General features: G+C 43.7%; 2 protein-coding genes across 2 annotated transcripts in view; both read right to left on the bottom strand.

The window, feature by feature from the left end:
* Nucleotides 1-1,883: 1,883 nt before the first annotated feature.
* cops5 (COP9 signalosome subunit 5) lies at nt 1,884-5,659 on the bottom strand. Its single transcript, XM_068747945.1, has 8 exons — nt 5,446-5,659; nt 5,022-5,256; nt 4,570-4,698; nt 4,089-4,154; nt 3,859-3,944; nt 3,607-3,718; nt 2,767-2,915; nt 1,884-2,167 (listed from the first exon to the last, which is right to left on the bottom strand). Exons 1-8 carry the CDS (start codon nt 5,580-5,582, stop codon nt 2,077-2,079), a joined length of 1,005 nt encoding a protein of 334 aa, XP_068604046.1. The 5' UTR covers nt 5,583-5,659; the 3' UTR covers nt 1,884-2,076.
* Nucleotides 5,660-7,316: 1,657 nt separating this feature from the next.
* arfgef1 (ADP-ribosylation factor guanine nucleotide-exchange factor 1 (brefeldin A-inhibited)) overlaps nt 7,317-19,754 on the bottom strand; it is a 32,843-nt gene continuing 20,405 nt past the window's right edge. Inside the window, exons 13-40 of the mRNA XM_068748124.1 lie at nt 19,558-19,697; nt 19,325-19,433; nt 17,625-17,826; nt 17,422-17,533; nt 16,231-16,436; nt 16,060-16,144; nt 15,783-15,948; nt 15,418-15,569; nt 15,208-15,336; nt 14,958-15,116; nt 14,671-14,815; nt 14,481-14,568; nt 14,069-14,109; nt 13,775-13,944; nt 13,414-13,565; nt 12,357-12,529; nt 12,036-12,196; nt 11,656-11,786; nt 11,364-11,493; nt 11,122-11,257; nt 10,745-10,883; nt 10,540-10,609; nt 10,180-10,339; nt 9,960-10,099; nt 9,637-9,808; nt 9,390-9,528; nt 8,817-8,934; nt 7,317-8,568 (exon numbers count right to left, since the gene is read on the bottom strand). Of these exons, the coding sequence (XP_068604225.1) occupies nt 8,362-8,568; nt 8,817-8,934; nt 9,390-9,528; nt 9,637-9,808; nt 9,960-10,099; nt 10,180-10,339; nt 10,540-10,609; nt 10,745-10,883; nt 11,122-11,257; nt 11,364-11,493; nt 11,656-11,786; nt 12,036-12,196; nt 12,357-12,529; nt 13,414-13,565; nt 13,775-13,944; nt 14,069-14,109; nt 14,481-14,568; nt 14,671-14,815; nt 14,958-15,116; nt 15,208-15,336; nt 15,418-15,569; nt 15,783-15,948; nt 16,060-16,144; nt 16,231-16,436; nt 17,422-17,533; nt 17,625-17,826; nt 19,325-19,433; nt 19,558-19,697 (3,932 nt within the window). The 3' untranslated portion in view covers nt 7,317-8,361. The remainder of the gene's footprint in view (nt 8,569-8,816; nt 8,935-9,389; nt 9,529-9,636; nt 9,809-9,959; nt 10,100-10,179; nt 10,340-10,539; nt 10,610-10,744; nt 10,884-11,121; nt 11,258-11,363; nt 11,494-11,655; nt 11,787-12,035; nt 12,197-12,356; nt 12,530-13,413; nt 13,566-13,774; nt 13,945-14,068; nt 14,110-14,480; nt 14,569-14,670; nt 14,816-14,957; nt 15,117-15,207; nt 15,337-15,417; nt 15,570-15,782; nt 15,949-16,059; nt 16,145-16,230; nt 16,437-17,421; nt 17,534-17,624; nt 17,827-19,324; nt 19,434-19,557; nt 19,698-19,754) is intronic.

Genomic DNA, 19,754 nt, shown 5'->3' with positions numbered 1-19,754 from the left:
GAAATAATATCCAAAATGTCCTACCTCTTGAGGTCTTCAAAAAAACTTTATTAAAATTCCGACAGAACTAGCTAAACTCGCAAAGCTAACCTCGACTCCGGTTGTTTTCCTCTCTCGACGACACCGTCGCTATGGAAACTACGGAAACAGAAAGTATCTGGTGTCAGAATTCGACGCAGCATTGCGGAAGTCAAAATGCACGCGCCAGTTGCGTAAATGTTTACGGAAATACCAATGGTCACGAAATTAAATAGCCCAATTTAGTATTTTATCTAAACTTCAATTACAATTAAATAATTTAAAATATATATTTTATTTTGTTGTTAGCTCTTTTTGCAACTTAAAAAAGACATCTTTCCAAGACAACATACCAAACCAGGACCGCCCCCCCCCCCCCCTTCTTCCTTCTGCAAGTGACCCCTGTAATATTAATCTATTGCATGTCAAGACTTGCGTTTCCTGAGTGACTTTCCTCCACTTATCAGAGAGGAGGCGTCCAGCGCCCCCATCCCTCTGTGCTGAGATGCTCACGCACTGGCTGCAGCGTGCACGTGGGAGTAAACACAATCATGCGTAACACGCGCAAATAGAAATAAGATATTTAAGGCTGACATTCTGTTCCTACCTGCAGCTATTATTCACAAGTTTTATCAACATGCTCATCAGTGAATGTCAAACCACTCCTGCAGCGAAGGAGAAGAGATTCCTTTGCAATTTGTAAGATTTGTATTATTTATTTTACATTAATGAGGCACATACACATATAAATGTCGTAAAAGGTGAAATGGATTCTATTCTTGGCTGCCCACAATTTGACTTGATTTTCATAACTTTTCCTATTCCATCTTTAGTCATGCATATGAATGTCCAGCTGGTGACGATCAAAATATTTTTTATGTTAAACAAGTTCAACACGTTTCACTGATCCCTAATTTGCAATAAAAGACCAAACATTAAGTGAAACCATTTTAGAAAAGCATACTCTAAATACTTTCTCAGCACAATGGCAATCATCCATGAAATGCATTTAAATATCTGGCAAAGCATGAGCCATTTGGTTGATGGTGTGCGCAGCAAATGTGTTCCACAGCTTGAAATTGATGAATTGCATTAACTATAACCTGACAAGTTTCATCTTCCTAAACTGGTGTCTTAAATATACTCCAATTTAAGACCATTCTAAAAATAATGGTAAAAGAAAATCATTATAAGAAGCGGTGCCAAAGCTCATACACATGAGAACTAACAGACACCTTAACTGTCCCACTGGTACCGTCTCCTCTGCAAAACATGACAACAAAAATATACATTTATCCATTACAATACCATAAAGAGGCCTTAAGTCAAAGCCAGGCCAAAGATTCTGCCTGTAAAAATATTGAGTGTCTGCTTGGATAGAGAGCAGACGCGTTGGGTGAATGGACGCCAGTGTGCACGGCTTCTGTTTCTGTGCTGCATCACTGCCACGACGCAGCGCGACGGGCCAGCCTCTCTGCCACCACGAGCCAAACCGCGCTGGGAGCGACCCCGCAGAGACACCCCACACTGTTAAGCCGATTCCCCCTTTGAGCCTATGCAGAAGCTTGAGTTTGTTGTTCCATTATGTAATGCTGTGACGGTCTTCAGTCCAAAGACTGACCCATGTTCTGTGTTCATGTGTTGCCCTGCAGAAGGAAACAGGTCTGACAAGCAAACTGGTTTTTTTTTTTTTTGCAGCCAGTGCATAAAACGGACACGAGGCCACGGTGCCTCACATTATAGCATAGCAGTGTGAATATATAAAGACTAAGAGCTTTGATATTGTTTTGGAAATTTATGGCACTACAATATATTATGTAAGAAATATTGAAATAAATTTGGTCAAACATTTATGACACACAGCACATTTTTCAGGTTTTATTTTTAATTCTATAATCTTTAGCTACTTCACATACAAAAAAAAAAGAAAAAAGAATTTGCATTAAAAAAAAAAATAGCACTCCCCAGAGAAACCACAGGTAATACGAAAAGAAATCAGGAAGCGCGAGACATGCAGAAAATATCCCGATGAAATCCAAATTGGATCACAGTTTCGGTTTAATTAGCAGACGTGTTGATTTGATTGAAGAGCTTGTCTTTAATGACTTGAGACATCAGGCCATGAATCGCCTCGATGGTCGTCTTGCAGCTGAAACAAACGGTGAGAAACAGAGAGCAGTTCAGGGACACCGTGACCGTATCAACATCAAAATATAAACATTTATGGATAGTGAACTAAGAACTGAAATTCTAATTATTTTATTTTACACTGATGGCAATTTTAATTTCTGACTTTTTTTTTTAAATCAAGACAAATAATATAAATTCAGTTAACAGGATAATCAGTGATAACAAAATAAGGTTACAACTCGATTTAACATGAACGATTTATGATTCACATCAACACCAAAAAAATGATTCTAAATAATAAAGAACTGTGGTTATAAATTGTTCTTCATACCAGTGACTAATTCCTTACATTTAATTTGTGGAATTGTGATTGAAAGCAACAGATTTTACACCTCATTAAGTTGTTTAAATAAAATAAGAATGAGAATATCAGACAAATTGGAAAATACTATATGAAACAGAAATATTTAAGTAAATAAACACAATACCATCAACCACTTTCTCAGGAGATATTATATACAATATAACCATAAGAAAACAAGGCAAAAAAACCCAACAGTGCCCAAAATAAAATGAAGGTCAAATTTAAGTCTGTTATTTTCTTAGAAAACAAATGACCTATCTCGTGTTGCTTTGGCCAGCTTGTCCTCGGACTTCCTGTCATGCGTGTCCAATCCGAGCATGAAGCTGCCTCGGCCGAGCTGAGCCTCGGACTGCTCCAGCTTCTCCGACAGATCAAACACCTGGCCCGTGGTGTAGTCCGAGTTCTGACCATTCAACACACACACACACACACACACACACACACGCATTCACGCACAATTTGCCGTCAAAAGCCAGATAACAGATTTTCCATAAAGAAGACACATTTTTGCTGCGTAGCAACGATTCAGTCTAAGTGGCTGTCGGCTTACTTTGTGTCGACGTGAATGAAAAGAAGTCGGTGAGACGTTTGCTTAAGGTGAGGCCATGCGTTTAGTGGGAAAGGTAATTAAAAGACAATGACGCGGGGGGGGCCGAATAGGGCCGACAGTGTAACGACTGACAAAGCCTGTCACACAGGGAACAGAAAGTTCTTGACATCTAGTCAATGCGTCTTCATCCAGAATGCCAGAGAGCCAAATGTTTGGACAAGCCTGTCGCCTATTTGGACTGTTCAGTCAGGCTCAGGAGAGACGGTCTGCATCCACAATGGGAGGGGGAGGGGGGGGGGGGGGGTCCACGGTGAACCACGGTAGTATCTGCGTCGCTGCAGTTGAGCTCAACTCGTATACATACCCCCCCCTTTACATTAAGCGTATTACCAAAATGAATAAACAGTGACTGTTGGCAACTAAGCAGCAATAAATCACAACATCACAGGCAGGTGATCGCGTGTCCCCGTGAGTTATAGAGCAATAATTAACCATAAATCAAAATGTCACACAAATACAACAGAGTTTTGCGTCGACTACGTACCGTGAGGAGACTTGAGGAACTTAAGGTATTGACCCAATATTTATTCCATAGGAGCTCCAGGAGTTTTCTATCGAGGGAGGACTTGAAATAAGTTACTTCCAACGCATAATACCTAAAAAGAAATACAAATAAAATCAACACCACGAGCCGTGCACAGCGCGCAATTACATTAAAAAACCTCCTTTACGCAATACACACGTAAGTAACTATTTTCACTGTGTTGACAACGGCGTGATGTTTGTCACTACTTACTGTTTACAGTGAACACCGAAGTCTTCGATCTTGTTCAGGGGGATCGTCTGATATTCTGACGGTCCTTCATCAGGAGGTTTGTAACCCTGAAAATTCAAGATGGAAACGCTGAGAAATAAGTAAAATAGCTTCACAATTCTGGACCATAACGAGACAATGAGAAATTACACACAAACACACACACACACACCCCAAAATGTTTAATGATATATGTATATTCTTTGCTCTACCTTTGGGTAGGTCCTGAAAGCACCGAGGTTGACCTTCCCTGCAGAAATAGTCCGAGTGGGGTCGATCTGCAGGAAGTTAGATACAGTAGAACAGGAAAACAAAGTCAGGGTCAAAGAGGCCACTGGGGGGGGGGGGGGGGGGGCTGGAGTCTTTTACTCTGGCTGTCAGTGAGATGAAAACACACACTTCATTATGTGACGCCCAAAGCACTCTAGCAGCAAATGAAGCGTAAAAAACATATATGGTTGCAATAGCAAAAATATTAATCAGTACAACACAGAAGCCTGCAGCTCATATGTCAACAATGTGTCAACAACCCCCCCCCCCCCGCCTCCCCGGCATACGTTTCACTTACATTAACTCATATTAACATAGTTTGGATGAATGGAGCGTACTTTCTTGACGGCGTGCAGTCAGCGATCACCGTAAATGAAGCGTTTAACCGAACTAAAGAAGCATCAGTATTTCCCTCTGTCCTACCACAACAGCCACGAAAGGCTCCTGGAACTGCTGGTTGAGCATCTGAGTGCTGACATCGATGCCCGAGAGCCAGCACCCATAGCCGGGGTGGCTGTGGTACCAGCCGATGGCGTTCTCCAGTCGACCCACCTGAAGGATCAGAGACACGTTCGGATACGTTTAAGACGTTAAATACAACATTAAAAGAGTGTATTAGCAACTATTATTATTTTTTTTTTTTAGTATCAAACAACTTTGAATTTGGCAAAACATAATTAAAGTGTGATACTGTTTTGAATTTTATACAAGGGGTGGAGCAACATAATAATTGTTTTAGTTTAAAGCCACCTTTCTTGACACTCAAGGAAATTTAAATGATGGTGAATTAAAAATAGAGCAGCAGTGCGGATGAGGTAAACAGGCTCTCTCTCTCTCCCGGAACTACTTTCACCTCGTGGATCATCGCTCCTGACCTGCTTCGCGTTCTCTATGTAGGCAGCCATGTACTCGTAGGCCGCAGCCTGAGCGTTGACTCGAGTTTCTGTTCCCTCCACGGGCAAAGCGAAGCTGTCCATAATGATCATGGTTTCTCCATCCACCTTCCCCAGCATGAGGCCCATCACCTCCAGGTTCCCCCCAGACCGGGCGTGCATCACCATCTTCAACAGGGCCAGGGCTGAGATCTTGCAGTACTTAAAGTAATGATGACTGTGGGGTCCAATCAGATTAAAAGATCAAAAGACAATGAGTTAGACATTTACAGTTTATTGATAAACAACCCGAAGCTAGCTTGTAGGCAAGAGCTAGCGTGTCAATTTTAAAGCATATTAATTTACGACAACAAATATATAGTTTGACGATCACCTATCGATTAGCTAGTGACAGATCCGCACTTACTCCTTCGTCCATGGTTTCGCTGCGAGGATTTCTTGCTGTTGCTTTTTGTCGTATTTGTAGATTTCATCTATGCTCTGGACTTCTTGCATACTGTTGGTTAGCTCCCATGTTTTCTGAGCGGTGCTGCTCCCCGCCATAGTGAATCAGCCAAAACAATGTAAACGAGCGTTTATAAACCCCTATTTTTTTCTAAAGAACACCGTCAAATGCGTAAATTTATCTGAAAACGCGGATAACCACGATAGAGACAATTATCCTGCTCGTCAGGTCGCCATGACAGTGAATGATACCAATATAACAGTCGCAGGGGGCCTTTACCTCTGCGTTCAGAAAATACGTAAAAAGATGTTCGGATTCCTGATAGTATTTTACTACTGTAAAACACAAACCAGAGATAACAAAAACAAATTCACCTGAAGCGACTAATGACGCATTTAAAATTCGTTTTACACTGCAACCACCCCTCTGACCTATTGAATGGTTCCGTCTTACTTGTATCATCCCCTATCAGCCAGGGATGCACTGACCTCTAGCGGTGCAGTCTGCATTTACAGCTAATATTCCTGCATCAAACTTAGTTTAGTAGAACCTAGAACTAAGTTCTACTGCTGTGAGTGTGACCTATATAATTACTTTATATGCATGATTTTATATCACTGGGCTTTTAGAATCCACAGCAGTATGAAATAGTTCCCCTTACTTTCAGAATTCAGGCTCCATCTTTCAAATTACTTGAAAATATGACATCCACCTCTGCATATGCAAAAGTTTTATAATCAGCAACTAATGAGGATGGAGGAATCATTTTCAACCGTGTGTGGAAAATGATATTAGATAAAAGGCATTGAAAAATGCACCAAAAAGAAATGTTAACCATATGATGATATAGATTAGATTAGGCATGGGCAAACCAACGGGCCATATGCGGCCCGTTGGTCTCTTTAATCCGGCCCGCGAAACTTGTCCAAATTATATTATTAAATAAAATTGTATTATAATTAAACCTCAGTCATTTGACCTTTTCCCTGTAATGCTACCTGTAAAAGGCCAAATCCTTTAATGCAATAGCTTTCATGTGTCATTTATATTAGCTCACACAAATACTCCATCCATCTGTTCTTGGTCCGGCCCCTCTGTCAAATTTTAGAACCTATTGTGGCCCGCGAGTCAAAAAGTTTGCCCAGCCCTGGATTAGATCCACATGCTCATTTAAGGGCCCGCAAATGTATTCACTCAGTCACCTTCGTAGTAGAAGTGATTTTTAGTATTTTAAAAGTTTGAACAGGTCTTACAGAGTTATTGACATACACACAGCTGCACATCTAAATGCACCAGATCAGACCTGCACACACACAAAGTGTAACTGATGACATATTCCAATATCTCCCACAACCACGGTACTTTTCCCTGCCACACCCGCCTAATGGTTGATGCTTTCTCCTCACTGAGGACAGAGGATTTAAGCAGCTCTGTCTTTGTTCTCCTCCTCTCCTCTTGATGTCACTGTGCCACTAAAGTTTGAAATACCACCTACGTTGGACATTTGATCGCCCTCCAGCCAGCTTCCTTGCATTCAGCTGCAAAGTTTAAATACAAGTATGGAAGACTGGAGGTGACAGCTTTTTTAGGTTCTGTGCTTTTTGTACTTCAGAGCCATCTCACATGAGGCAAGGCCACTTGCCTTGCCTCACCTTCACCGCAGGATGGTGACTGGAACACACAAACTGCCAGCAGTTTGTGTGTTCCAGTCACTTACCAACAATGAGGTCGTCCCCGTCAGCCGTTGTCTGAACTATTTTTATTGATACGGTAAAATAAATAAGAGTTTTTACTTCAAAGTCAGTAATGCAGAATTTCAAATCAACCAAGTTCAAAAACTTTATTGACCTAGAACCTGATTAGAATGCCAGATGATGTATCGTACAGAAAGTTGTACATAATCTTTTTGCAACATAGAAAACTTTACATTTCTGTATCATACATGTTTGCCTTCTACGTCCATGAGCAGAAATGCCTGCCATTCATACATGAAGCAGAGCCAACAGTTTTCATTTTCTCTATACATATAACTTTGCCCAAAACCAAAGGAAAACAAAAACAAACATTAAATATATTATCAACTTGAATTTGTACACAAGAGTGAAAACTAAATGTGAAAATTAAAACAGACTAGTGATTCTAAAGCAGCTTTTCCAAAGCATCAGGTTCGCTCTCATTTTCCACATTCAAAAGCCCAGTTATCATCTGACTCCAATAAAAACCTAAGAACATATAAAATGGAATAAGAATAATTTAACCCTTCACTTTCCATGGGCTTATTCAATTGCAAGTCATACAGAATCTGCAGGAGATAGTGCAGTTAAATAAATTATCACAAAAGTAAAATCTCCAGTGCAAAAAAAGAAGAACCCCCCCTCCAAAAAAAAAGCTACAGATCAGGTGCAGCAAAAAAAACAAACAAAAACAAATGATACCTAGTGTTATAAGATTATATTACACATCGGCAGATCTGTACAACTATTTTCATCCAAGAGGCTATCAATGCTAACGTTAGCCACCTGTGGTGCAGACGGAAAGAAAAAAATGTATTCATTTTTTGACAAATGCCACGTTTCATATTTACTAAATGTGTTTTTGCATCTTGTGGAAACCATTACCTTTAAATATTCAGTAAGAAGCACACATTTTTTTTTGGAAATATACTCTTTCTGAAAGAATCAGAGTCATCGGTAACTGTCAGTAGTTTTTAATCCAGTGGACGCATCGCTACACCTTTAACAAGACATTACAGTTTTCTTTGTGTTATCAAGTACTCCATCTGTGTGTATAGGCGTGTGGGTGTGGTGAGGGGGTTAAGGGTGGGTGTAGCAAACAGCTGCTGCTTAATAAGAGGACAAAATGAACCAGTTGGAAACCTCACTGGGCCTCCTCCCCCACCTCTCTCAAAGCTTCCTGCTCGACGCGTGCCGGCTGTGATTCCGATTGCTCCGGCGGTTGTGCGATTTGAAATACAAGACCGATACGCTGGAAGAACCTTCTCAGAACAGCCCGGAGCTCAGGGATGAGGTCAAACTGCATGATTTCACACAGGAGAGGGTAGTACCTGGATGCATGAGCCCTGAACTGGAGGAGGAGGGCAGAAGAGAGAGAGTGTGAGGCAAACTTAGTACACAAAGTAAAGAAGCATGTGAGGATTTCCACATTGGAATGGTAGTCTAGCACAAAATGGTTGGAAGTTATAAAAAAAAGCTGGCAATTTGAAGCAAAGCCTCTCTTGTGTTAATAATTAAAACACGGGAAATAACCACCTCAGGAATCAGACTTGGCAAAGTAAATTATCACCGCATTGCCACAAGTGGTCGTCTTCTTACCCTTTCGTCGCTGATCTTTTGCACCTTCGTGAGGAAGAGGAGCAGCAGGTTGGTCCAGGCCTCTCTGTGGCTTTCTGAAGTCAGACCCAAGAAGTACGCAACGGCCTCACTGCACGCACTGAACAAGACACAGAGACGTTTTTCTCTCACTTAGCACAGGAACAACCGAGGTCGTTATGAAAACATTAGGGACACAGACACGACCTTTGACCCCCCCCCTCCAACGCCATCTGTTAACCATTCATCCCATCTCGCTTCCCTCTCTTTACACTCACAACTCCCAGGCACTCTAATCTCTATGACCTAAATGCTACCAGAATCTGTCCCAATCAAACTATGCAAGAGTACAAACAACTATCTGTGTGTTTGCAATGACAAAAAGATATCATATATATACTCCATCTTTTTTTTTCAGGACTGATGGTAAATAGGTCCTTAATGAGTAGCATCATTGTCAACAGCAAGAATTTATCCGCATGATTTTTGAAGTTAATAACAATCAGTTTCTTCCAAAGCAAGTAAGAAAATAACAATAACCCTGACTGTTGAAATACTGAGAATAACAGGCCTGACCTGAGGAGTCGTCTCTGAACCTCCTCCCATGCATCCTGGCGACGCTCATCTGTGTACATGCGGAACAAGATGCGTAGGCCACACGACAGGCTGCTGGTCTCCTGCTTCAACAGGTTGGGTTTGGACTTTCCTTTGAAACCTTAAACACAGGCAAACAGACGGAGTCAAGTCAGAGCCACAGACCGTCCGGATGAATTCTCAACAGCACAACCCGAGGTAAAATAGAAGCCCAACTTTCTCGGCCCACCTGCTTTCCACAATAAGGTCCTCTGCTCGTTGTTGGAGTTGAAGGCCTTGGCAAAGCGGTGCGATTCCAGCAGGCAGTCCAGCAGCTTGAAGAGCTGCTCTGAGGTCAGGTAGTGATACATTCCCTGGTTCTGGATCTCCACCGGGATGTCCGCTGCGTGAACGGCATCCCGCTTCAAAATGACAAAGGCGCGACGCCGTTATTGATTTCAGTCGCAGCAGAGAAATAGAGTAAAACACATCACGGAAAGGAGGAATGTAAACTTTCACGGAAGTGTCTTTCCTCTGCAGTTCCAGTCTGACGGGATTAAATAGCGTTTGTACCTGCGCAGCGGCAAAGTTCTCGGCGTCCTCCTTCTTACTGGTGGCAGGAAAAAACACGATGTTATCTATAGTCTGAATCAGCTCGAGTTGCACGACACACTTTATCAGCAAAGCTGAGAACAAGCGCTGCTCCTGGACTTCTGTGGGACACAGAGGCAAACGTCTGTCAGCAAACACAAAAACATTCGCCGACGGTTTCAGAGTCAAGAGGCAGGCCTACTGGTTGGGGTCCTGCTTCGGGAGCCGTCCTCATACATGCCGGACGCTGCGCTGTACTGACTGTGGCGACGGTTCTCCATGGCAAACCTGTCAGCACTGCTGATTGAGCGCTGGTCATCAGAGCGGGATTGAGTATCCTCTGACTTCTGGGAGATGGAGTCCTGAGAGCAAAGTGAGCAGAGTTAATAAAGCCTAATGAAATCATACAAATACAGATCAGTCATGTCTAGGAAGTACTAAACATGAAAGAAGCAAGACAAATACGGAATTTCCTAGAAAAATCTCAGCTATGCAAATTAGCAAAATGATTTTGCACACTTGCTTTCATGAGTAAAACAGAGCGATCCAGTTTTTCCCTCACCTGTTTGTCCAACAGGCTCGGAGTTGAAAGGTGTTCTCCTTCTGCTCCCGCTGGTCTCCATGTCAACAGCCTGGAAAACAGTTTGCTCCAGAATCATTCATTCTTGGACAGAAACCAGTGACGACATCCAGATATTTCTAGTTAAATATATACATTACTTTAATAAATATCAGGTTTTTTTTTATTGTCCATTGCAGAAACATACACATGAGGGAGGGTGGTCTTGAAGATGTCCAGCATGCAGTTGCAGGTCTTGTCCCACGTCTCCGGGGAGAATTTCTCTCCGTTTAGGATGACCACGTTCTCCAAACAGTTGGTGCCTGAACGGGCGAGCTGCTCGTTATCTACAAAGAGGAAGGGGGGAGAAGAAAAGGAGGGGGCAGTCAAAGGAAGGGTAACTTAAAGAAGGTAAGCAGTATCGATATATTTAAAGGGACAGTTCTGCCTTTTTAATCAGTTTTCCACAAACATTCCAAAGAATTATTGATTAATGGATTAACTGTGGAGCTTGGTCTCAAGTGCTGGTCTATTATTGATGCAGCAAATAAAATTTAAGAGCTTATCTGTAAGTTCTGTGCTCACCTTGCTGCACACACCAGTAGAGCTGAGCCAGAATATCGTCCAGCAGGACGTCACTGAGGGACTCAAAGTACTGGGTGAAGACATCACAGATGGCATAAAGTGCATGGTTGCAGGTGGTGGTCATCCACTCTGCTTTCTGAGGGGGCGACACAACCTTTGTGAGGAAAAAACTTGCACGCAATCCTGCAGCTTGGAGAGTTTATGAAAGTCATCAATAGGAATGACGAAGGTTCTCCGCGTACCTCAGTCTGCTGCTCAGGCAGCTTCATGTTGTCAAAGATCCTGAAAACTATTCTGAAAAGGTCTTGCCACCAGTGTTTCTCAAAGGTGTGTCCATAGGTCTTCATCACTTCAAACATGACCGTCAGCCCCCTGGAAAACGCCAACACAGACACATAAAGGTCGTACCGTCTACGATGTTTTTCTGTAAAGATGCGTCTCAATTTAAATCTAAAACAGGTGTTAAAATATCCAGTTTTACACCGCTGCCCACTCTAAGCCATGAAAGAGCAGGGCAGAGGTGAAGCTGCCTACCTGGTCCTGACATCCAGCTTACACCTGTTGATGATGCAGGAGAGCTCAAAGAGAATGGGGAACCACCCCCGCACCCACACGCGGTCCTCCGGGGCTACATTCATGTCATCGCTGGTGTAATCTTTGAAGGCCTGCCGGACATACGGGAGCCATGTTACTCCTCTTGATACACACTTTCCCCACACATGGTGCATGGGTGTGACATACACTCTCCACACTCACTCCTTCTTAGGCATCAAATATAATTCTTGATTCCGTCATAGCAATAGCTTTATTTTTTTTCCGGACAAACCAGAAAGAATAATATTTACGATCTGTGTAATATAATGAACAATTTCATCTTTACAATTTGAAATAATTATTCCGCATCAAGTGCCGACCTGAGGCCTCTCTGAGACGTATTTGGCGCAGTGTCGGATGAGGCGGATGGCTTCCATGCTGGTGTCTGGGAAGGAGGCGTTACAGGCGAACTCCGATAGACACTTAACAGCATCCTGGAAGGAGTCGATGGTGGCCGCAAAGTGCTTCTCAAATACATTCGCTGGGAGCAGATAGAGGTAGAACAGAGCGATGGATGGTCACGATAGGGGGACTCTGGAGTTGGAATCTAATGTGCCTGAGGTAAATGTAACTGGCAACCACATTAAAGTTAAATTATGACATCCTTCTTAGGTGTGTGTGTGTGTGCGCGCTAGACTTACTGACGATATGGCCGCTGGTCTGGAAGGCCAGCTCTACAATGCTCTCGTCCTGGTCAGAAGCAGCCAAGTGGAAGACGGAGAAGATGTTCTTCCAGCCTGAGCGGATGTTAGCCGCTTGGGAGTTAACCATTTGGGCTATGCAACGCACCACCATGTCTCTGATGGTGGGAGACCTGGATGGGACGTGGGAAATAAGGAGGAGAATTCATTTAAATACGGATTGCAGTGAAACTCATAGGCTGAGGGTTGAAAAAGTCAAAGGCGGAACTCGAAATGAAGAATTAGAAGGTATGTGTGGAGAGTAGAAAGCAGAAAGCTTTCCTCTCCCTTAAAAAAAAAAGAAGAATTGCATCCATTTATTGACATAAATTATTGGTAAAAGCTCTTAAAAACACTAAAGCCACTTATCAGGCAGAACCATTATTGCAACACTGTCTAGTCTTTGTATAACATGTTTATACAGCAACTGCTGCACAGAGAAGAGCATCCCTAATTGCTCTGTAGTTACAAACGAGAGACTCCCTCCACGAACCATTACACACACACACACACACACACACACACACACACACGACTGAGTCTAATGGACACATTGCGCTGCAGGGTTTATACGGGCGCCTGCCATCTCCCCTGTCAATCTGTGGGTGGATCTGTATTTGCACTGCTACACCTCTTTCAAATGAATAAAAAGAAGGCTGCGGTAAAACAGCTTGCCTTACGACACTCTGAACAGAGGGAGTAACAAAAACATTAAAATAATCATATTCATTTATAACTGGTGGCTGTTCTAATTCCATGCAGAAATAAAAAAAGGCTTTGCATGAATTCACTGAGGGGTTAAAGCAAACGTAATGAAATGGTTCACTGAAATGTTCATGCTGACAATGTTGCTTAAGTCACTGCTGTGTGAGCTGGAGACGGAAAGACAAGGATAACAAGAGAGAGGCTCTGGAGCTGGAAGGGAGGAGGTTAAAACGAGTCCGTCCGTTCGCACCACCTGCCACTAGCAGATCTATGTTGGAAGACTCACAGGTAAATGGGCGACTCGTTTCTTTACCTGTTCTTTTTCATGATGTGCTCGAAAGGTCTGAGGAAGTCCTTCTGGAATCTGAAGTTGGCGAGCTCCCCCTTCTCCAGAAACTTCATGGACAGTTGCCTGAGAGAATCCACAGCGAAAATCGCCACATCCTCATTTGAATTACAGCCAACCTGAGACAAAGCATACAACAGCGACATCACACTGTTAACATTTCAGGTTTCGGGAACTGAAGTCAACAAAAGATTTCCAAAATGAACAACAGGTTCACCATGAACCCACAAAGAAGTATATCTTAAAACATGCTTTCCAGCATAATAGAAGACAAACTTTAATGACTAGATTTTTCCACGTGCCTCTTTTTCATGACTACCTCACCCACCTTGTTGAAGTGATCTCCAATCACCTCCCAGATCCTCGACCACTGCAGCCTGATGCGGCCCATGTTGTAGTAGGAGATCTCCACTATTTTCTGCAGGCTGAACATACGTGGGTGCGTGGGCGAGGCCAGCTCATCCATGGACACAGCGCACAGCCAGCGCACAAAATCCACTGACGAATAGAACGAAGATGTTGGCAATGAGAAAAGAAAGGCCACTTTGTACGGACAAAGCAAATAGCCGCAATGCAGCCGTCCTTGGAGGAATCGCAACAACAAAGAATTGCGTGGGCTCACCTATTGCGTTACCGTCCAATCGGGTCGATCCGGTGAATATCCTGAAGCAGGAAAATGTGTCACAATTATCATTCAAAAGCCCAGATTTGCATTGCCCGACAAAAATATAAATCAACTTCCTGCAGGACCAGTTAACGCGTTCCAGAACAGGCTTTTACTTTAAATCAAATGTTTTTTTTTTACTCTGATGAGAAATGGTTCCGATTTGAAACCTTTACAAATATAGCAGTGATGAGGAACCTTCAGTCATTCTTTATGGCCAGTGAGACTTCTGAGAATGTGGAAGAGTGTGACGCACCAAGATGGAATTATAGAAACAGTAATATAAGAAAAACAAATGGATAAAAGGAGAAACTAAAGCAACTGAATGTCAGATTAAAGGTTGGTTTTTTTTTTTAGCCGACTACGGTACCTGTCCACGGCCACCACCACGCTCTGAGAGCTGGTTTCTCCGATGGACTCCTGAATGCTGGCGATCTGCTTTCGGTCTGTCCCTCCAACTGCAGAGCGAAGCACAGAAGAAAACAAACCAGAGAACGGATTGAGTTTTAGACCTATAAGAACATCACAAGGCTGAGACACTGGACTGGACTGCTACTGACCGAGACCCAGGTACTCGTCGTTGCTCTGTTCCTTCGTGCTCGTAACAAAGCCCTCTTTGCTCCGCACAGTTCCTGAGATGTAGCGTGCTTTTACCCCGGTACCGATCAGCTGAGCCAGCTCCAGCTGACTGATGCACTTCATGATCTGAGATGAGAGAGAGCCAAATTTAGACACACAAACATGGACAGAAAGCAGCAGATACGGGGCATGGGAAAAGGTGAGGAAGGATTATAGAAGGAAATCCATTTTATAGGAAAGCGTTTTAGTGAGATTCGGGAGAACCCACCTCGTGCCAGGAGTTGCCCAAGTAGTTGCCGTCGGTGTGGGCCACAGTGATGAGGGTCTTAATGGTGTCAATGTTCTTCTGCTTCATTTCAGCAATGCCAGAGCTGGCTGTTAGCAGGGTGAACCTCGCAAGAGCCTGAACATATGCATCCCTCTCCAGCTGACGACAAGAAGAGACAAAACGAGTGTCAGAATCCAGCACAGGAGGACAAAGTTACACAACTAACTAACCCCCCGATCAGGTGAAGCACCTGTATGGAGAAGATACACGCTATCCTGATGGCACAGCGGATCCCCTCCAGACACAGTGAGGCCACCTCGGTGTCGTCGCAATCCTGCAGACCCACACTGAAAGCAGCCAGGAAGGGTGTCCATGCCAGCTGAGGGACAGCAGAGGGGTAAAAGGTTACAATTTGTGTCACATGCTTCACAGTGCATGCGTGCCTGTTCACTTGTGTTACCTTGAACATTGGTCTGACGTGCTCCAGGTGTGTGGCGCTGGTGAAGGGCGCCTGGACGTGGCTGACGGCCTCCATCAGAGCTTTGGCCGTCTTGGCCATTTGCTCCATCTCTACGTTGTACAGCAGACGTCTTTGCTTCTCACTGGCCACACCTGAGTGGGAACCACGCGAAACACAAGCACGGCTAAACAGGTCGGCAAGGTGACAAAAACGGGACAACGGCCTTCTTCGCACCAATCGTTTCCATGACAGTCATTGATCAGTTTTAATCTGTTTCAATCAGATGAGATTCATTTACAATCCTCACAACATTTCAGATGAATGGCTCTGAATAATGGAATATTTTATCTCCGTCTTTGACTCACTCTGCTTGCTGGATTTCAAGGTGAGCTCTTTAGTTTCCTTCATGGCGATCTTCTTCCCCGCTATCTCGTCGTAGATGGCCGAGAGGTATTCCTCCGGCAGGTCTTTGCTGTCATTGATGCCGCGGTTCATCTTGATATATTGTTCTTTTGTCATTTTGTTTTTCACCTTCGCAGACAACAACAACAAGCAGATGCTAATGCCATCCCTGCGATCCATTTTTGCGCTAATATCTGGGGAAAAGACTGCTCGGTCACCCCCGAGGGGAGGGGCGCTTACCTGTGGACTGTGAAGGTCTGTCGTCAACATAATGATGGAGTAGGCGAGGACGTACGCGGTATCAGCGCTAGCAAAGAGCGTTTGCCTGGACAAACGAGGGGGCAGAGGGAAGCAGAGAATGCATGTTAATACAGAAAGCTTTACATGTGGAGTCGGATGTCGTCAACTCACCCTTGATTGCATTCAAGGTATCTTGCCGCAAATTTCTCCATGAGCCTGTCGATCTTCTGGGCTTCTCCGGGCAGCCGGAAACCTTCCAAGAACGTCCGCAGCGCAGAAACAAAGTCCTTGCCCTGGAAATCCATCTGATCCACGTAGGCGTACATCACCTCTTTATTGAAGCGCTCATTGTCTCCAAGGAACTCGCCCACTTGCGTCTAAGACGGGCAAATACAGAGTATTATGGTCTCAGTTTCTCTAAAAGGCAACACAAACTAGATATTAGAGGGGGAAAAAGTCCTGCCTGAGGCTGCTGCCGTTTCTTTCACGCCATGTAATTATTAAAATCTCGTTATCCTGCAGGGGGCGCTGTAAGAGACCAGTTTACGTTTGACTAATTTTATGGTCACCCACTCTGTTGGCTGCTGCTGAATCAAAGACGCCTTTATTCCTGACCAGGGGGCTGTGAGTTCTCTTTAATGCTGCTGCGCCCCGTCACCCTCGAGGCCGACCAATCAAGGCAGAGTGTGCTGCTTATTAGAGCCAACATTTATAATGCTTACAGGACGTCCGGCAGGGTCACTCTTTAATGCTGGAGAACAAGCATTAGATTATTATGTGCTTTCTGTGTGGTTGGCTACTTGATGGATGAGGCAGTAAGAGCAGGTCAATTATTTATCTTATTTTTTTTTCCTTTGACCAAGCATCAGGTTTCTTCTGCAGCTACCGGATCCGGATTTTCCACAAACACAAAACGGCTGCTTTGTGTCGAGTGTTTTCCCCATTATATATGAAGCGGACCACAAGAATTAAGCAACACACAAGTCTTATGTCTAAAGAAAAACCCTCAACTCAAAGGCAGACAATTTCAAGAGTGTTGTTAATGTAATGAGAACAAATATGCAAATGTTAAATTCAGATTCATTACAACTCAAATCACAATTTCTCCATCTTTGATTTCAAACACACTCATGAAAAGTTTCATTTATTTTTCTGAGTCCGTTTTTTAAAAATATTTCATTTATGAATTCTTCATATCCAAAGCTAACAGAGTTTCTTTAAAAGGTTCTTCCGTTTGATGCACACTAGTAGTGGAATTATCTCACTGTGCACCCGTCCACTTGTTGTGAAGGCAGCACAGCAACTCTGTCTCTCTACTTGGCTTTGTCTAAGAAGCGTAGTGAAAACCGGGCGACTTGTTACCGAATCAATCCTTTCTTCCTGGTGCAAGAACTGCGCTAGATCCTCTGGCGTTGTTCCCAGCATGCCTTGCTCTTGAAGGTACTGGATTCCTCTCTTTGGTTTCTTGTTAAACCTGTTAAACCCACAAAAGACATTGCCGCTGATGACACGCGTCACAGCGTCAAGAACTAAAGACTGTCAATTTCAAACGTGTGCACCCGTACAGGTCAATGCCTTGCTCGATGATCTCCTTTTGCTGTTTGAGGACCTCGAACTGCTCTGGGTTGTCGGTGCCCGACATCTGGGTGCTGTAGCTGCCGATGCCCGACGAGGCGGTGGAGTCCAGAGAGTTAATGCTCCCGTAGCGGTTTATGGTCTCCGGAGCCTTTGTCTCTGTGCTCTCTTGTTCTGATGGTTTCTCCAGGCCTGAAGAACAACAACAAAAAAAAAACACGACATAGGATGACCCAGAAATTGTGATAGGCAAGCATAGAGATAAACTTAGAAAAGAGTTTTAAGAAGCAGGCTGACTTGAAGCTAATGCTACAGAGGGGGGGGGGAACTGCTACACAGGGAGGCATTCATAGTGCTTGTTGTGGCAGCAAGCGTACGCTTCTCATATTCACATAAGATCACAGTCTACAGAAAAATACCACAGAGCAGGAGTAAGGTGGAGCGGCTATTATAAAAGGTGGGTTATCCAAAACGCGCTCGGAAGTCAAAGAGGAAGCAGCCAGAACTTAAGAGGTGGATTTTTAAGCCTGCCGAGACAAACTGAGGGATCTACTTCACCCTGTAAGCCTATGCTCAGGCCAGATTAACCCATTGGAAGCTCTCAGAACATTCAGAAGGGTACGTTACAATGTTGTGAGCTGGCAGCATGCTTCCCATTTGTAGGCTAACAGCTTAGAGAGGAAAAAGGTGGACACTGAGGGAGGAAGGTAAAAAAAAAAAAAAAAAAGAACTGAAGGGTTAAACTGTGTACAAGGAATGCATTTATTACCCATTCACAAAATCAACAAGCAGCGTTTGCATCTGCGGAGTTCTTGGAGAGCTTTTGGCTGCAATGCTTGGGGCGGAAGCGACTAACGGGGGAAACCACTCAACAAAACCAGTACAAAATGATCTCGAGCTACAGACAACAAAATGCTGAAAGCAAACCATTTCCATGACAGCCAACACTTTCTGTTCTACTATTACCTGCTCTTGCTTTGAAGTCACAACAAAAAGGAGAGAAAATGACACAACGAGAGAGAATTGAGAGAGTGAAAGGTGACGGCATCCTTAAATTCAAATAGTCTTTGTGTGAAATCCCCAACAGACATAGACGACCTCGGGCTCCTTCCACTCAGGGTCTGCGCTTTGTGCATCAGAAAGGCTGCTATTCTGGTATTACTCCATTTGAGACTAAACCGCCTGGACGTCTGCACTGGCCCTGTGGGCATCGTCTCTCTGGTCTCTCTGGCCGGAGGTGAGCCGACAAAACGGTCACGTCTTTGATAAATGCCAACTGTCGGTACTACAGCCAACTGCAACCGAGATGATGGATGCGAGTTTCACCACTGACCTACTGTAGACTATTCACGATCACGCCGGTATTGTCTCTGAAACAACACAAGTTAATGTCCCAAAAGACACGAGAGGAAAAACGTCGAATTTGAAGGAAAGAATTAAACTGAGCGTAAATTAAAAACTCTTGTGATCACATCTGATCGTTACAATATGGAATAAAGCGATCTCCTGCATCCCTCAGCATTAGAGGCGGATTCAGCTGTAACCAATGACTCTGCAAGGGTCTAATCCTGAATGATCAGTCGGTGCGAAAAACGAGAACCAACAGAAAGGTCGTTTTCTCGTTGGGGTCTGATAGCGGTTGGACCGCTTTGATAAATGACACTCATGTTTCACTGCATCACTGTCTTACCGAGGCTGGTCTGAGAGTTGGGGTTGACATATTGGTCTTTGCTCCATTCTACCATACATTTCAGGATGGACACCAGACATTCAAGGCCTTTTTTCCTCAGGGTTAGATCCTAGGAGGTGCAAAGAAATATCCGCATGCTTTTCAACACTTTGTACAATATAATAAATAAATGCAACGCTGAATGTAATAAAAAGAAAAAATGCTCGGATTAGAGGAAAAGAAAAAAGGATCACCTGTAGGGGTGTTGTCCCGAGCTCATGGCCTCCGCGACCCTGCGCGATTTTTGACAGGTCATTGACTAATCGCTCAAATATGTTGGCAGCATTCAAGTCACAATCATAGTTCACGTAGATGTCCACCACACTCTGGGCATCTGAGCGGCAAATGAGACACAAGTCAGTGAGAATGCATATATATTACTATATTAGAT

Source organism: Brachionichthys hirsutus, chromosome 14, assembly GCF_040956055.1.
Source record: "Brachionichthys hirsutus isolate HB-005 chromosome 14, CSIRO-AGI_Bhir_v1, whole genome shotgun sequence".
Classification (NCBI taxonomy): Eukaryota; Metazoa; Chordata; class Actinopteri; order Lophiiformes; family Brachionichthyidae; genus Brachionichthys; species Brachionichthys hirsutus.
Note: the sequence above shows the minus strand (reverse complement) of the source record. Positions and strands in the feature narration are given on the sequence as shown.